The sequence below is a fragment of the Malaclemys terrapin genome, chromosome 8 (genome assembly GCF_027887155.1).
Source record: "Malaclemys terrapin pileata isolate rMalTer1 chromosome 8, rMalTer1.hap1, whole genome shotgun sequence".
Taxonomy (NCBI): Eukaryota; Metazoa; Chordata; order Testudines; family Emydidae; genus Malaclemys; species Malaclemys terrapin.
In genome coordinates this window covers 21,587,475-21,604,870 of record NC_071512.1, presented here as the reverse complement: position 1 = coordinate 21,604,870, position 17,396 = coordinate 21,587,475, and the positions used below count along the sequence as shown (strand labels likewise).

General features: G+C 53.4%; 1 protein-coding gene across 3 annotated transcripts in view; it reads right to left on the bottom strand.

Annotated features, from left to right (window-relative positions):
* Nucleotides 1-17,396, bottom strand: part of ABLIM3 (actin binding LIM protein family member 3) — a 102,077-nt gene that overhangs the window by 36,884 nt on the left and 47,797 nt on the right. For all 3 annotated transcript variants that reach the window (XM_054038500.1, XM_054038498.1, XM_054038499.1), the window contains exons 2-4: nt 15,758-15,898; nt 10,147-10,330; nt 5,152-5,264 (exon numbers count right to left, since the gene is read on the bottom strand). In XM_054038500.1, the coding sequence (XP_053894475.1) occupies nt 5,152-5,264; nt 10,147-10,330; nt 15,758-15,898 (438 nt within the window). The remainder of the gene's footprint in view (nt 1-5,151; nt 5,265-10,146; nt 10,331-15,757; nt 15,899-17,396) is intronic.

Genomic DNA, 17,396 nt, shown 5'->3' with positions numbered 1-17,396 from the left:
CTGGGACAGGATCCGGTGCACACCGAGTGACTCAAACGCACAGCCCCACACTTACAGCAATGCACACAGACACACACACACACACTCACACTGAGGGTAGGTCTGCATGGCATTCGGCGGTGTGATTGCAGCTCAGGCGGGCATACCTGCACTGGCTTAATTCTAGCTAGCGCAACTGAAAATAGCAGCGAAGACCCAGCGGCATGGACCCTGGCACGGGATTTTACAAGCTTGCCCAGAATCCGGAGTACATACTTGTGTTGACAGCCCACACCGGGGTCCATGCCACTTTATCTTCACTGCTATTTTTAGCCAGGCTTGCTAGAGTCAAGCTTGCAGTGTGGACATACCCACAGGTACACACAAATTCCCATACACAGACTCAGAGAGAAGTGTACACACACATAGAGAATCAGACCATTCTCTCCCTGTTCTCTCCCAGAATCAGACACCTTTTCACCCTCTGATATGGGTGCTGGGAGAGAGGCCTCTGATGAGAGCTACCCCAACACACATTGCATTTTTTTTCTAATGGGAATATGCATCTTCAGCAGAGTCCCAGCACTTTGCGTATTGCATAGCAAGCTTCCACAGTTGGTGCTAAGAAAGAGCTGGGCTCCTCAGAGGAAAACTGGGTGGAGTGCCAGGAGCACAGACAGCACGGGGCAAAATGCACTGGGAACATGCCACGATTCTGCTGAGCAACTGGCACCCCCAGCCTCGCTCAAAGCAGATGGCCTCACTTGGTGGGCATCAGGGTGCGGCCAACCTGCTTGGCTCGTCCTGGTTTTCGAGCTGCTTTTCTGAAATCCTTAGAGCGAATGCTGGCAGGGAGTCATGTTTGGAAGGGGAATAAATACCAGTGACAGCCACTTCCCAGCTTGGGTGGATGGGGATGCAGCAGTCTGGTGTAGCCATGGACTCTTTGCCAAAAATTTCCCAGTGTTACTAGCAGCAGTTCAGCTCTACCAGTGGAAGCCCTGGTGCTGAGCAGGGTTTACCCAATGGGTCATGAGCTAGGTGACCCTGGGGTTAAAATACTGGCAGCCCTTGAATCGCATCCATATTAGTGGTCCTTGCATGGCTCCCCCCTCGGGTAGCAATGGTGGGAAGTGTCTGGCAGCAAGCTGAGCATAGGAAGGGCTGTTCTCTAAGCTGTGTCTACATCAGCCCGCTGCAGTATTTACCAGCCTTCCTTCCTTTCCCATTTCCCTGGGCTCCCATCAAGGCTGGAAGCAGGAAGCATATGGGCCTGAGAGCCCTGGCTTTGACTCCTCTCTGCCCTTCTCTCTCTTTCACATCAGGGACTCTCTAGGATTTCAGGAGTCTGTGTGATACACGGACAAGGTGTTTCTTTTTAACCTCTTTGCTGCCGGTCTCCAGGGAGATTTCAGTCCCCTGTGCTATACGAATGCAGGAAATACAGTGCATTGCAAGCCAACTGAGTGGTAATCTCGACAGCACCAAAGGTGTGTTTTACCCACCACACTTCAGGGCAGCTGTGCAGCTCCATTTTACCCCCATGCATCTGCCTCATTGGGCAGAATTGGAGTGGCACACAGAGCAGCAGCTCAATTAGGCCCTTCTCGCGTGAGTCATTCTCTGCTGTGCTCTGGCACCTGCCCCTACATGGCACCACTCCCCCGGGTTTGCTGCTCACCCGCCTTTCAGGCTTGCTCCTGTTATGTTGGCAGTCAGGGGGTCTTGGAGGAGACTTGCAGAAGCAGCCTGCAGCCTTCTTTGGGGATGTCCTCATCCGAGAACTTACCCTTGCTTTTGCTACTGGAAAACAGTGGCACCTCCCTCGCCTCCCCCAGGGGTCCAAGGCTCTGCAGTCCCCAACTGGCTGCAGTGCCATGGAGGTGATAAGGGTGCAGGCCAGGAGCAGCGAGGGAAGCTGTCTTGGCTTATGCACATCCTGATGCTGCCTGCAGCTAGTTATGAATAATCCATGCTGCCCTTGGGTAACCTCAACTCTGCAGCCTAGCCGAGGAATATCTGAGAGAGGATTTCAGAGGCTATGGTCTCCAGGGCACCTGACCGGGAGAGGACATGGAAGTGGGTGGGAAGAAACAGATGACACATGTGGTTCCCCTTCCTTTCCTCTCTGCCAAGAGCCTCCTAATGGACACTGGGGGTGGGGGAAGCAACCTTGTGCTGACTCAGCGCTAGTCTGCTCTGGCTCGGATAGATCTGGCCTTGCTGCTTTCATCACCATCATCTGGGATCTTTCATGTCCAACTCTGCCAGGAGTGTCCCCATTGGGGCAGGGGGTTCACTGGCCTCTCATGCCTGGGGCCGACAGGAGCATACTGTAACATGATGCTAAGACCAGACCCCTGAGCTAGGTTCACACCAGATCAAACCATTGGCCTCTCCAGTCCAGTTCCCCATCTCTGTCAGTGGCCAGTACCAAATGCCTCAGAGGAAGCCCTGTAATGGTCAGTAATGGAATAACCTGCCTGGAAGGGATGTTTCTTCCAGACCCCACCAGTTTTTGTTGGCTCATGCTTTGAAGCAGGAAGGGTTATAGCCTAGCTATATTTTAAAATCCTGTCCAGTGTAACTGTAGCCTCCACTCAGTTGGTGGGGGTCATGGGATGGAGTGGACACACGAGAGAGAAGTGGGGGACCTACCGTTTAGGGGTTTCCAAGTTTGGAGCAGACCAGACATCCTTAAGTCAAATTGAAATTAAAATGAACTAGATTTAAATAATAAATTGGGTTCCTCCCCCGCTTTCCCCCGCACCTCCAGCTCCCTGAACGCAAGAGCTATGGCTGGGATGCGAATCAAGCCCATGATGGGAAACTCCACAATTCAGGGGCCCACACCTTGGCCTTAGGTCTCGAGTGGGAAAGCAAAAATCCACCTTTTCCCCTGCCCAGTGGTGTGAGGGTGGATCAGCCAGCGCGGTGGGGTCTGTCTGGGTTCACTGGGTCAGTGCTGCGACTTTCACATTCTGATCCACAGACTTTTATGCATTAAAATCCCATTGAAAACAAAGAAAAACAGAAGGAAGAAGTCTTCCATGTCAGTTTCTAAAAATGGACGTTGTTCTCCTGAGAGGCTGAACCCCCGCTCCATTGGAGCTGCCACCTGCTCCCCTTTATGGCAAACACACATGCAAACTTCTCCACAGATGCAGGGCTGGCACTGCCCAACACACCCTGTCTGCCACCCACCAGCTGACACGGCTATGGTCTCTTGGGCACCTGCTGAACAGTGCAACATTCGCAGGACTCCCACCAGACTGTCCTGGCAGAGCAGTGAGTGACTCCTGCTGGTCTCAGTGGTGTCCCTTACTGGTGCTGCAGTGAGGGCTTGTGCTTCTGCCACTCAGCAGCTTGGTCCAGCTGACATGACAGGAGTTTGGTCACCAGGGCATGGCATGGCTCCCACTTATCTCGGTCTTCTGCCATCTGCGCAGGAATTATGCTGATGCAGTTCTCCCATGACTTGGATGGCAGCATACGCAATATATGTGGGTACCAGCAAAGGATGGACCAGTTATTAACTCATTACAATCCCCTTCCTTGGACAAGGGCCTCAGCCTGTTCCCTCCACAAAGGGAGGGAGAAGGTAAGTGGTGAGAGCTCTAAAAGCCAAAGTGCAATGTAACTGGGGAGAACCAGGACAGAAAGAAAGAGCGAGAAAGAGAGAGGAAAAAAGAAAGATACTGTGAACATAAAAGAAACGCCAAGACAATCTTAGGCCTAATCCAAAGTCCATCAAAGCCAATGGGCGCCTTTCCACTGCCCTCAATGGGCTTTGGCAGGGCCGCCCAGAGGATTCAGGGGGCCTGGGGTAAAGCAATTTCAGGGGCCCCTTCCATAAAAAAAAGTTGCAATACTATAGAATATTATATTCTCATGGGGGGCCCTCCGGGGCCAGGGGCCTGGGGCAAATTGCCCCACTTGCCCCGCCCCCCCCGGGTGGCCCTGGGCTTTGGATCAGGCCCTGTGTGTGAGGGTATAGGAGGTGGCTGTTCAAACCCAGCTACCATAGCAGGGCGAAGTGAGTAAATAAAACCCTAGCGAAAACCAGTGCCTGTTTCCTTTGGATGGTGTTGCTCATGTACAGAGACAGAAGCCCTAGAGCTCAGTACACTTCTGAGGAAGAATGCAAATGAGCAAGCAAGACCCTGCTTTTCCAGAGCACCTGTTGGCAGCCCTGGGCACTAGATTGCTCAGTTACCTGTTGATCGCAACAAGTGCGCTGAATCTTGCTCTCAGATGTCACAGAGTGCCTGGCTTGTACCTCCTGGGTGCAAGGACAGGAGGAGTGACTTGTCCTCCTACTCCTGGCCTTCCCTTAACAGGGCAATCCCACCTCAGACTTACACAGGCGAGGGGAAATACAGCATCCGCATGGGGATCACAGCACTTTGCCCTTCCTCCCCTCGCTGCAGATTTTGGGTTTGGGTATTGTCCCAACAACCTAGGGCTGTCTTCAGAAATCCCACTGCAGACTGCTCCAGGCTGCAAAGGGCCCACTAGCAAAGCCCTGTCAGGTCATGAATACAGCATGGGATTTCCAGACACCAGTGGTGACCTGCGACAGCCATAGGGAAAGCCCAGGTGGAACTGGGAGATGCCCTGCCTGAGATGCCAGCTCCACAAATGAACCCTAGCCACGCCCGCCTCACCAGTGCTCCACTACACTGCAATACTGGGGCCCTTCCCGTTATTCCCAGCACTGGGGAGAAATCCAGCATTGGGCATGTGCACTACAAGAGAAGCCTGGCACTGGGAGGGTCCCCTGCCCTGGCTGAGTGTCCGGGTTCTAATAGCATCTCTGATTGCTCGTGGGGATGGGAAAGCGTGGGTCTGTAACTGGGGTAGGGAACGTAGGGGCTATGAGAAGAGTTGTACAGAGTACATTTAAAGAAACACCAGGCAGCAAACAGATCACACTGCTGGCCCCACAAATGGATCCAGCTGCTTCTCTTCCTGGTACCTGCTACCATTGGATCTCTTAAAGGCACAGGCTACCCCAGTCATAATGACTTAGCATGGAGCAATGCCTCCATGATGGGCACTCTCTGCCAGGTCACATGATAGCACCAGGGATCAGAACCTGCCGGATCACCTGTCATTAACCCTTTGCAGACATCACACATGAGAGAGCGAGATCAAATCTATCCAACTTACGGCTCGGCCCGTGAATCTTGATAGGCTTGGAGCTGATCAGCGAATGGGAACAAGCTTGGCAGACGCAGTCTTTCCCGCTGAATGTCACTTTGTCTCCAATGGGGAACGGCTTCCTGCAGCCACAGAGAAGGCAGGAAAGCATAAGAAACACACCTCCCCTGCTTAGAACTCCAGCTAGGCTTCATGGTGGCTCCCTGGCCTAGTCTGTCCTTCTGATCCCATCCATGGGCCTCCGCTTATTCCCTCATGGGGCAGCCATTCAGGGCAGGGGCACCAGCTGCTGCAGTGTTGGTCCCACTCCGGAGTGACTGCAAAAAGCTAAGCTGCACCTGTCTCTTCCCTAGTTTCTCCCGTGGTGAGATCAGACTGTCCAAGGGAAGGATGGAGCAGGTGTGGGGAAGATCTTGGAAGTAGAAGAAAGGGTGCAAGGGGCAGACCAAGCAGGGTGTCAGCCACACAGGGATTTACAGAGCTGCAGGGGAGGACTGAGGCAAGACAAAGGATTGCATTCGTCCCCTGATGAGAAATGGTGATATAGGAAATGTATACACGCACCTAGATGAATGCACACACCTACAATCAACCACACAGTGAGCCATACACCTGGAGAAGTGTACACCCCTACATCCAACCACAGTCACACACATAAAGATACCCCCCGCCGGAGAACACACCCACCCACACCCGAACACAAGCACACACAGGGGCATGCACCCACCCCCAGAGATATGGGTGCAAAACATCAAGAGACACATGCACAAACATTCATGGATTCCGAAGGCACAAGAGACCACAAGGATTATCTAGTTTGACCTCCTGTATAACACAGGCCAGAGAACTTCCCAAAGTAATTCCTAGAGCAGATCTTTTAGAAAAACATCCAATCTCCATTTAAAAATGGCAGTGATGGAGAATCCACCGCAACCCTTGGTAAATTGTTCCAATAGCAAATTACGCCTACTGTTAAAAATGTGTGCCTTATTTCCAGTCTGAATTTGTCTAGCTTCAACTTCCAGCCATTGGACTATGTTACACCTTTCTCTGTTAGACTGAAGGGCCCACCATCAAATATTTGTGCCCCATGTCGGTACGTATAGACTGCAATCAAGTCACTCCTTAACCGTCTCTTTGGTAAGCTCAATAGATTGAGCTCCTTGGGTCTGTCCCTATAAGGCATAGCTTTTAATCCTTTAATCATTCTTGGGGCTCCTCCCTGGATCCTCTCCAATTTATCAACATCCTTCTTGAATTGTGGACACCAGAACTGGACACAGCATTGCAGCAGCGGTTGCACCAGTGCCAAGTATAGAGGAATGCATCAAAAACATGTAGGAATACAGCCACACAAAGGCACAGATGTCCACAGGGACAACACATGCACAGAGACAAGGACGTGCACACAGTCACACATGCAAACAGGTGGCTGTCTCTGCACTGCTGCTCTGCTCGGGCGGCAGGGCACACAGAATAAGGCGCTGTTGGTGGGGAGGGTGAGTTTCAGTGCCTGGGTGTCAGAGTACAGAGCCAGATAGGAATAGCAGAGTGGGCTATGGGTTAGCATTGAGGGGCTGCAGCAGAGCTGGGTTGGGGGTCCTAGGACTGGAGTAGCAGGGGTGATGTGAGTCAGGAATGAGGTGCCCTGAAAGGGCAGTTTGAGGGGATCCTGCCCAGTACCTGGTTCCAACCCTCACCCTTTAACGGTCCCTTGATTCACAATGTTAAAGTAATAGCCCAACCCCCTCCAGCACTGCTCAGAGCTGCCCTACAGGAATAGAATGTCTAGCCCTCTCCAGACAGATTTACAGTTCCCCATGAACATTAATAGCTCCCTGTGACACACTGCTGGTGGTTCACTGCTCCGTGTCAGCAACTCTTCTCAGGCCTGACAGACTCACTACACCTAACACACTGTTGTCATGAGATACCCAAAAGGTGGCATGTAATATATCACTGGAAAACTAATAACTCACTGATAATTAATATTCCTGCCTGAACTGTGTACAGTAAACCCACAAAGGACTTTATAGACAGATGCTGGAAATATGTGACTGAAATGTGTTTAAACCAGGCATGTCAGGGGGAGCTTATAAACTGGTTTTCTCCAGACAAAGGAAAGAAGCCAACACTTCAGAACAGGTGTGACCAAATTCAGTGGGCTATTCATTGGTATGGGAGGTTGTAGGAAGAGATAATTTGCATTGTGAAAATCGCCGGCAGGGGAGAAAATCACCAGCAGGAGAAGACAGCCTGGTGTCTACACCAGACAGCCTTGTGTCTGCACCAGACAGCCTGGCATTCACACCCAGCAGGGAAAGGAACTTTATCTGGGGATACATTTCAGAAGAACACATTTCAAAGGTTCCCTGGACTATAAAGAGAGGGGGAGTGAACCCCTAAGTTATCCTTCACCTGAGGAGACAAGGAAAATCAGCGCCCGGGATTCTGTGGGGAGCCTGACTAAGCTAGCCAGCCATTGCTGGAGGAGGAAGATTGCTTAGGAAACTACCTTGAACAAAGACTGTAGCTTGTTAAGTTAGGTCTTAGCCATTAGAAAGTGGTATTTTTACTGGGGGGAAGGGGTTGTTTGTAACCCTTTCTACCTTTAGCCCTTAGACCTGAGCTTGCTTAAAATCTCTCTCTTTTTGATTAAATAAACTTGTTTCACTTCTACCTAAACCAACCCAGTGCTTTAATTGAACTGAAGTGATTGCTAGCTCCAGTCCAGATACATGCTGCTGTTTCTGTCTCTTTAAAGGAGCAGTGAACTTAAAACCTTCTGTGAGCATTTCAGGAGAGGGCTGGACACTGCAGGGAGACAGTTTGGGGGATATTTGGGACTGGGTGTTGGTGTCACTCTGAAGCAAACAGTAACTGGGCAGGAGATGTGACCTGCATTCATGTATGCTGGCTGTTGGTCTCCGGGCTGAGGGCCACAGCACCATAGCATGCATTTAAGACACCTAGAGCTGCAGGGCAAGTGGTGACACAACCCCTTACAGGTCCGGGTTGAACCCCAAAATGTCAGACCCCTTCAGCGTCCGCAGTAACATTTATCCACCTTGTACTAAAACTTAGCGCGTCAGATCCTGACATGCTCTTAGTCCAGCTAATGCACCTTGGCAGTAATTACCACCAGTGCAAAAGGGAGAAGCAGCAGCAAGTCACCTCATTCCCTTGCACACGCTGGCTCAGGGAGCCATATGGCCATGAAGACCTTAGCTAGGGTTACCATATTTAAGGTTCTAAAAAAGAGGACACTCCATGGGGCTCTGTCCCCGCCCCTTCCCCGGCCCTGCCTAACTCCACCCTTCCCCAAAGTCCCGCCCCAAATCTGCCCTAGCCCGCCCCAACTCCACCCCTTCTCCAAAGTCCCCGCCCCAACTCTGCTCCCTCCCCTGAGCGCCCCGCATTCCCCCTCCTCCTTCCCAGCCACGCAAAATAGCTGCCCAACAGCTACTGTCTTCACAGTTTGCCAGGCAGCCCCCAGACCTCCAGACCTGCTGCGCCCCCGGCCGGGCGCTTCCCCAGCGCAGCCGGAGCCCGGGAGGGGAAGCGCCCGGCCGAGGGCACAGGGTCTGGAGGTCTGGGGGCTCCCCGGCAAACCGTGAAGCCGGTAGCGCTCAGGCAGCTCGGCTCTTCAGCTACACAGAGCTGAGGTGTCTGAGGGGAGCAGCAGCAGCTGCTGCCGCAGCAGGGAATCTGCCTGCAGCTCACAGCCTGCCAGAGCTGCTCAGGTAAGCAGGGGACTGCCGGCATTTTCCCGGACATGTTTGGCTTTTTGGCAATTCCCCTCAGACGGGGATTTGAGGACCAAAAAGCCGGACGTGTCTGGGAAAATCCGGACGTATGGTAACCCTACCTTAGCACCACCTCTGCTGAGGAACACGCTCTCCTGCTAGTTCTTTCTTTCTTAAACACAGTTCTATGCAGTGTCTCTGCACGGCAAGGCCATTGTAAGCTTCTCCCACATGATGCTGCCAACACACCTCACCCCTGCCCTTAGCACCCTGCTATTCCAGTCCTGCACCCCTGCAGCTCTGTCAGTGCGCCTCAGCCTGGCCCTTAGCGCCCTGCTATTCCAGTTCAGCATCCCTGCAGCTCCACCAATATGCCTCAGCCCGGCCTTTAGCACCCTGCTATTCCAGTCCTGCACCCCCACAGCTCTGCCAGTGTGCCTCAGCCCGGCCTTTAGCGCCCTGCTATTCCAGTCCTGCACCCCCACAGCTCTGCCAATGCGCCTCAGCCCAGCCCTTAGCGTCCTGCTATTCCAGTCCTGCACCCCCGCAGCTCTGCCAATGTACCTCAGCCCTGCCCTTAGCGCCCTGCTATTCCAGTCCTGCACCCCCGCCTCTGTCAATGTGCCTCAGCCCAGCCCTTAGCACCCTGCTATTCCAGTCCTGCACCCCCGCAGCTCTGCCAATGCACCTCAGCCTGGCTCTTAGCGCCCTGCTATTCCAGTCCTGCACCTCCGCAGCTCTGCCAATGCACCTCAGCCCTGCCCTTAGTACCCTGCTATTCCAGTCCTGTGTGATGAACAGATTCTCTCCATTCCGTCAAGCTGGGGATTGTGTACAGCCAGAGGGTCTGGTTGGGAATTCACCAAAGCCACGTTCACTAGTAAACTCAGCCAGGCTTGGAACCCAGCTCTCCAGGGGTGAAAGGTGAGGGTTCCGGCTTGCTTCCCTGTGGCTTTCACTGAGGCAGGAGATGGAAGACTTGTTTATTGGGCGAAGTGGGGCAAAGTGGGGTAAGGAGAGAAGATCCAAAGAATGTATGTATGACCCCCCCCCTCGCAATGTCCCTGATGGGAATAGCATGTTTGCTATGTCTGAGGGCACCCATTACAACAAGCTACAAAATACATTTAGGGCATTGCTGAGATGGGTGCATTTGCCCCAGCGCTGGGCTGAAAACCAGCAGTACCTTCCCAGCTTCAGGCATTGGCCTGCTCCTGGGGTGGGGGGGTGGTACCCGGCAGCTGCATGTCCAACTCACCTGCACATGCTGCAGACAAAGCACTTGGGGTGGTATGTCCTGCCCAGGGCAGAGATGACCTCTCCAGTGATGAAGTCGCGGCAGCTGTCGCAGCGGGTCCCGTAGAGCTGCTGGTAGTCATGGGTGCAGATGTACTCCCCGTTCTTAAAGAAGAAGCCTGATTGGGCCAGGTCACAGCCGCACACTAGAGAGGGAGAAAACAGCCCCGAGGGGAGAAGAGTCAGCCCAGCAAGCACCTTCACAAGATGGGCATGTTTCCTCCAAGAGCTTCCGAGAGATCCCACGAGGTGAGACGTTTCTGAGTCAAGGTGAAGTCATTGGGGGGTCAGCCTGGGCTAGCACAGTCACAGCATCTCAGCAAAGCACTTGGTACACTCCAGTGCATGCTGCACCCATTCCCATAAGGACAACAGCTGAGGGCACACAGAGAGTGAGGCCATGTGTTCCCCCCCATCGCTTTTACTGAAGTCCCCTCAGTGGCCCTGTATCTTCACTCCTGGTTTCCACATTCCTCCCTTCCCTACAGCCCCACTTTTTTTCAAAATGGTTGCAATTTGGCCTACGCACATGGGAGCTTTGAATTAATCCTCAGAGAATAAGCATTAAGGTGAAGCACTAACTGCTTTGACCATCATATCCTGCTGGGCTGGACTTCTCTATAGAACTCACCATCCGCATCCCAGTGCACACCAGGAGGGTCTCTGGGAAAACCTAGCATGAATTCTTCAGCGGTAGTCTCTCAAATGTGATTGTTCCAAAAATTTGATCAGGAGCCTTGGGGGCGGGGATCTGGCCTGAGGACTGCAGACATCTCAGTAGGTTCCTTCCTTTCCTCAGCTGGCCAGCCCTCCAGCTCTGAAATGCTGAGGGGCCAGTAGGCACCTCCTTCAGCCCCACAAGATGTCACTGTTGGGCTGCGGGCCCGGTCCAGGATGAAGCCTCCTGGTTTTGGAAAGGGATGGGCCGTGCTGAGAGGAAACTGTAGGCCGCACCCAATGGTCAAAGGAACTGGCCAGCAAGATGATTCCAGTGCATTGCAGCCTGGCATGACCGAACATGGATTGGGCTAATCTAAGAGCTGCATTATTCCCTCACCCTGCCCACCACACCTGATGGCACCTAAACAGGGTCAGGCACATCCCCCTTCCCTCTACATTTTGCCTTTACAAATATCAGAGGGTTTTTTTTTATTTTAATTGCTTTAGCGCTCGTGAAAGTGATTGCCAGGTAGTATTAGCTAGCACCAGGCATGCTGGGGACAGGTGCCATGCAAACTTCCTCCACACAGACCCACCCCTAGGGCTTACGCACTGGCAGGCTCTTCCTGTAGGCTTGGCTAGGAAAGAGGCCATGTAGCTGCAGTAGCTGTCCAATGACTCTAATGGACCCCAAGGCTGTCAGAGCTGCTGTGCCAGGTTTGGAAAGGCAGCCACCACCTCCTTCATCACCTGCTGTGGCACCAAATTACAGCGGCACCAACATGAAGTGAGTTTCACGATTACGAGTCTGACATTTACCCTGCATCTCTTTCAATACCAATAAAGCATCACACGCTCCAGGGACTGTCCTTTGAGCAGGGGTACAGAACTGAGGGTCTTCCAATGAAATCCCCCCCTTCAGCCCAGGAGCTCTGTGGCAAGATGGTGCAACTGCAGAGAGTAGCAGAGCAGAGCATTCAGTGGCACAACCCATCCAGCCTGGACGGTGGATCTTCTGCTCCCTTAGTTTTGCCCGTGACTTGGGACTGTTACCAGGAGCTTTTAAACCACCCCAGGAAGCTCCCATGGGTGACAGGTGCCTCTTCAGTTTGCTTCTTTTAAAAGAAATCAAGAATCAGCAGGATTCAGTTGCTGCTCCTGTTATCTTGTCATGGCAAAGGCATTCACAGGCCTGGAAAGTCGCAATGGGAGTAGGAGCACAGGGCTGCTGATGCTGGAGACAGGAACAGAACTAATCTCAGCCCATTAACTTCTCCAGGAGAAAGAGGCTGCCTTCAGAACTGCCATGCAGGTGGCATGGCTGAACGATGCATGAAAATGTCTGTTGGGGGCTGAGTGGCCAAGGAGTGCTGCTTGCTTGATGGGGCAGGCAAAGAGCTAATTCTGGTCTGCGAATGGATGAGCCCCAAAGCCCTCACAGGGTGTGTGTGTGATTTGACATCACTGCATCAGCTGGGGAGTGAAAACTCTTGTTTCAGGCTCTCTTATATACCCTCCCATTCCCCAAGCTCAGCAGAGGGATCTGAGCACCCAGGAATGAGGCAGCAGAAAGTGCCAAGATGATCTCAAAGCACTTTATTGGCATTAATGCCCCAGAGTCCCTTTGTGCCATAGAGAGGTATCATCATCCCTATTTTACAAGTGGGGAAACTGAGTCACTGGGAAGGGTAGTGACTTGGTGCTCCAAGGTCACACAGGAAGTCTGTGGCACCTGCCACAACACTGGGATGAAACTGGCCCTTAGTTCCATGCTCTAACCCCTACCCCATGCTCCCTCCGCTAGTGCCAAGTTGTAGAACAGAACAGCTAAGCTGTGCGGGGAGTCCAGCTTACATTCAGGGGGGCTGGTCTGCACTTGGAGAGGGGGACCGGACTTGCATGGCGCTTGGAGAGACTTGAACATTCAACAGAAGTCCAGCAACCCTTTGGGGTATTTAGCGCTAAGCCGAGCAGCTCAGCGTCCTGCCAGCCACGCTCTGTGCAGGTCTCCTGTGCGCTTGTCCAAGGCATCGCTGGCCTGGGAGTAGATGTCTGCCCAGTTCCCCGAACCTTATGTCCTGCCAGGGACACTTACCATGAGGTCCCAGTCAGTCTGCAAGAGGAGCTTCTCACCACAATCCTTCTTCTCACTGCCTCCACTGATACGTCCTGCTCAACCCTCAGTGCCTGGCCCAAGTCAGTTCAGGAAGCAGCTGGAACGCCCCAAGCTGCAGAAGCAGCACGCAGCCCCCCCAAAACCTGCAACCAGCTGTTTGCAGTGCTGTGCTTCTCCCACCTTTGCACAGATGTGCTTCCATTCCCAGCTGGGGACAGGGCCACCTGTGAGGTAACGCTCAGCTCCCCAGGCCTCTCAGAACAGACAGCGCTGTTGCTTCACTCGGTAAGCAGCTATTGTGCAGAACAAAAGCAGGTGCCTCCTCATTCCTCCTGCTACATCCTCCAGGTACCGCAGTGATGAGGCTGGACGGACTCAGCGCAGGCCCAGACACAGAGGCAAGAGTTGCAGAGGCAGGTTTTGGCCCCATCTGCCCCAGGGCCAGAAGCACGTTGGCGCTAACCATTGGGCAATGGCTATCGAGTGCTCTGGGCTGAGGGCAGGCCTGAAAGCGAGGAGGCCAGTGCAGGGGCTGGGGAAAGGTGAGGCTGGGTGGGGAGGGAGCTGGGAGGGGCAGGTGTGGGAGGAGGGTTTCCTCTCATAATTTATTCCCTTTCACTTTGAAATCAGACGGCAGCCACTGCCAAGCTCGTCCCCTTTGAAGCTGGAGCCAGTCTGAGCTCTTTGTCTGGTGGAAGAGTTTGCAGTTTTGCACAGATAATGCAGTGGGGGAAGGGTTTCTGCAGCAGAGCGCTGTGCACCTGCAGGCCAGCACCGAGAGCAACCTGGGCCCGGTGGGTGGGGGTGTCTGGGAATCTGAGGCTGGCTGTATCCTGGGGAGGTCCCTATGTACACGCAGGGTGGTGCGTGCATGCAAAGGAGACATACATATAGATATATATATTCAAAGAGAGAGATAGTGTGTATATGGGGTTGGTTCTGACTGTGGGAGAGACCAAAACTACCTGGGAGAGAGAGACCCTCCTCCCCTCCCGTGCATGAAGGAGTCATTAAGTGCCAGCGATTTGTGCCCGGGTTAGCGTGAGGCGATGGGAACTAAGAGGAGCAGAGGTCTTTAATAAACCCTGGTAATTCTGTGTTTTACAATTTATAGATCCCGCTATTGGCCCTCCTAAGAGCGGCTCTTTAAATAAATGGACTAAGGAGCTCTTTAGCATCCGTTCAGGGCCATTAGCTTTAACGGCCTCTCAGCTCTGCTCCCCTTAAGCCCCTCCTCAGGACCAGGGGAGGAGCCCAACTGGCCCACGTTGCTCTCAGCAGTCACTGCAAATGGCCCAGGAAGAGCACAGGGAGCTGTGCTTGGGCGATGCACAACGGTGGGTGGGGGAGCTTTATGCCTCCAGGAGGCAGGCTGCCACGCAGCTCAAGGCACTGCGTCAGGAAGGCCTTGCCAGCTGTTGGGAATGGGATGGCCCCTGCATGAAGTGAGTTGGTGACTCTCACAGTGCAGTTCCTAGTGGACAGGTGTCCACAATACACAAACCACCGTCACAACCATACGCCCCACCCTCCACCCCCAGTTGGCTCATTCCCGGAATGAGGCAAGTCCCAGGATCTGGCTGAAATTAGAAAGTAAGAAGCCCGCACTTCTTCTGCACAGGTTGGTGAGCCTTGTCAAATTAATTAACTGCTATTAACCATTCATTTATCCAGTGCAGTAAACGTACATGGGACTTTGCGAACACAGATGGGGTCAGGTGCATTTCCCATCCCAGCTCCCGCAGGAGATGCACTGGAGCCAGGCTTAACATCCCTAACTTGGCATCTTTCCCGATCTGCCTTATTAAGCGTGAGAGTGTCTTTGAAGCCCTGCAGCAGCACATGGAGGTTGGGGGTGTGCTGGGGGTTTCTCCTTTGATCAGCCTGTGTGAAAGCACCTCTGGATCAAATGCGCTGTCCCCCGGGAGTCCCCTGAGGGAGTTTAGCCCGAGCTGCAGTACATGGCGTCCTGGAGCACACTGATTTCATCCCCATTTCATATCAGTCAACTTCATTATTGTGGAATTAGTCAGTTACCAGTCGACGACCCTGCCAGGAGCAGCTCTTGGTTTCTGTCCCCTTTTCTCTAGGTTTTATCTCAGCTGGGGCCAGCTCGCATCCAGGAAGCCTGGGGGCAGCAGCATGGCTCAGAACAGCTACTCCCTTCTCCCCTCTCCCTGGGGCAGGAGGACTACTAGGATACTGACTGAGGCAGACTGCAAGGCCATGCATGCAGATCAGAATCATGATGCATGAGCGGAGCTGTGCACAGGTCCAGGACTAGGAAAGCAAAGGGGGGGCTGTAGGGCAGGATTAAGGTGCCCTGGAAGACTCATGTAGGATGCCAGGACTAGACTAGCAGATAGGGTGACCAGACAGCAAGTGTGAAAAATCGGGACGGGGGTGGGGGGGGGGGGTAATAGGAACCTATATAAGAAAAAGACCCCAAAATCGGGACTGTCCCTATAAAATCGGGACATCTGGTCACCCTAGCAGAGAGGTTTGCGGATGTGGAATTGAGGTGCATACACAGAGCTATTGGGGTAGGAGAGAAGGTGGGGAGTTTGTGCAGCACTCCCCCAAGCCTGGCTCTAGCCAGCTCTCTCAGTCTCTCCTGTGCACAAGCACTAAATCCCCACCCCCACCCAAGGAATCAGAACCCCTTGTGAGATCCACGTAGGTTTCACCACGACTCAGGGGGGCTGGATTAGTCACACACAGGCCTTTCAGTTTCCAGCACAGATACCAGGCAGGTGGGGCAGCACGACCAGAAATCCTTAAAGCTGTAGCCTCCTACCTTGGCAGGTGAAGCACCTGATGTGGAAGTGATTGCTCTGGACGCGCACCACCTCTCCCTTACATGTGTCTCCGCAGCGGTAGCACTGGATGACGGTGGAGCTGCCCCCGGAGCCGTACGGGTTTTGTTGATAGGGAACTGCTGGTGAAAAGGAGAGAGTGACAAAGACAGGGTGTGTTACCACGAGGGAGGCAGCTGGTCCCATCTGGGCACTGCCCAGCTGGCTGCAAGTCATGATTCCAACACAACTTAAACTGTGAGCTCTGTCTTTTTGTTGTGTGTTTGTACAGCACCTAGCACAATGGGGCCCTGATCCATACCTGGGGCTCCCGGGTGCGACTGCAATACAAATAATGAACACTAGTCATAATAGTGATGGAGAAGAGCTACAACAGTGAAAATGGTCAGCAATTCATCACCTCTGTGAAAACAATACATGCCCCAGATGGGCTGTCAGTGAGAGATAGCTCTAGTGAGCAGAGCAAGGGACTGGGAGTCAAGAAACCTGGTGTTCTGCTCCTTGCCCTGCCCCAGATTCACTGCAGGCCACTTCCTCATCTGGGCCTCAGTTTCCCCATCTGCACACTGAGGACAATGAGACTGACCCAGCTTTATAAGCTCCGCAAGGTCTTGAGACAACAGGTTCTAAAAAGGGCAAAACATCACTCCTTCTTCTCCTCATTCTAGGTGAGTGGGCTTGGAATAAACCACCAACTGCCCCAGGAGATGGGGCAGGTCTGCGTTATGGGCCACGTGCAAGCCATGTACTTGCTTCTCAAAGGCTCGACAGTTGGGTGCACAGAAATGGAAGTCAAAAATGAAAATTGGGCTTGGCCACTGGGCCCAGTCTCCCTAGGTGCAGCCCCGGACTCACCTAGCCCCAGATTCTGACTGGCTTTTACCAAGCAAATGATGCCAAGAACCTGCCGCCCAGAAACGTGAGAGCCCAGGAGCAGGAGGATCCATGGGGACATGTACTGTTCTCCCAGACTCAAAGAGCCTCAGGTCTTGCACTGGCAGGTGGAGCTCCCTGAGTTCCTGCTATCCCGGGCGGGGGGGCGGAAGGGGGCGGGAAGAGCAGGGCTCTGGTTTTCTGAGGTTCCTTTCTACCAGTGCAACGACATAAAAAACAAACAAAACATAGCTGGAAGGATGAGAAGCGAAAGCACATGCATCCTGCAGCCGTGCTGGGAAGTACAGCCCCAAAGGAGTCTGTCCGCACCCCACACCTGCCCCCGCCCCGCTGTCTCCCCTTCCCTCCTGTTTGGGGTGTATATTTACTGCTGCAGCCGGCAGTGTCTCTGCAGTTCCCAAACATCTGCTCCCCAGCCCTCGGAAGAGGAGCTGCTGCCTGAGTAAACACATCCTAGTCCAAACACTAACCCCACTCTCCAGCAGATGCTTCCCAGCTGCAGAGTCAGCAAGGAGCCTGCCGAACAGCAAGCCCTCCCAGAAACTGCATCTCCTCCCTTCCGAGGCCAGTACAGCTCCTTCCCTCCCCACCAGGACAGCTGCCCCTTGCTCCTTTTGCATGATCAGCATGAGGCCACCTTGCTTTCCTTTTCTAAGATGAGTCTGGGGCTGGGGAAAGGCCCCACCAGGCATCCCCAGGGAGGGACATCCCTTCTTTCTCCACAAA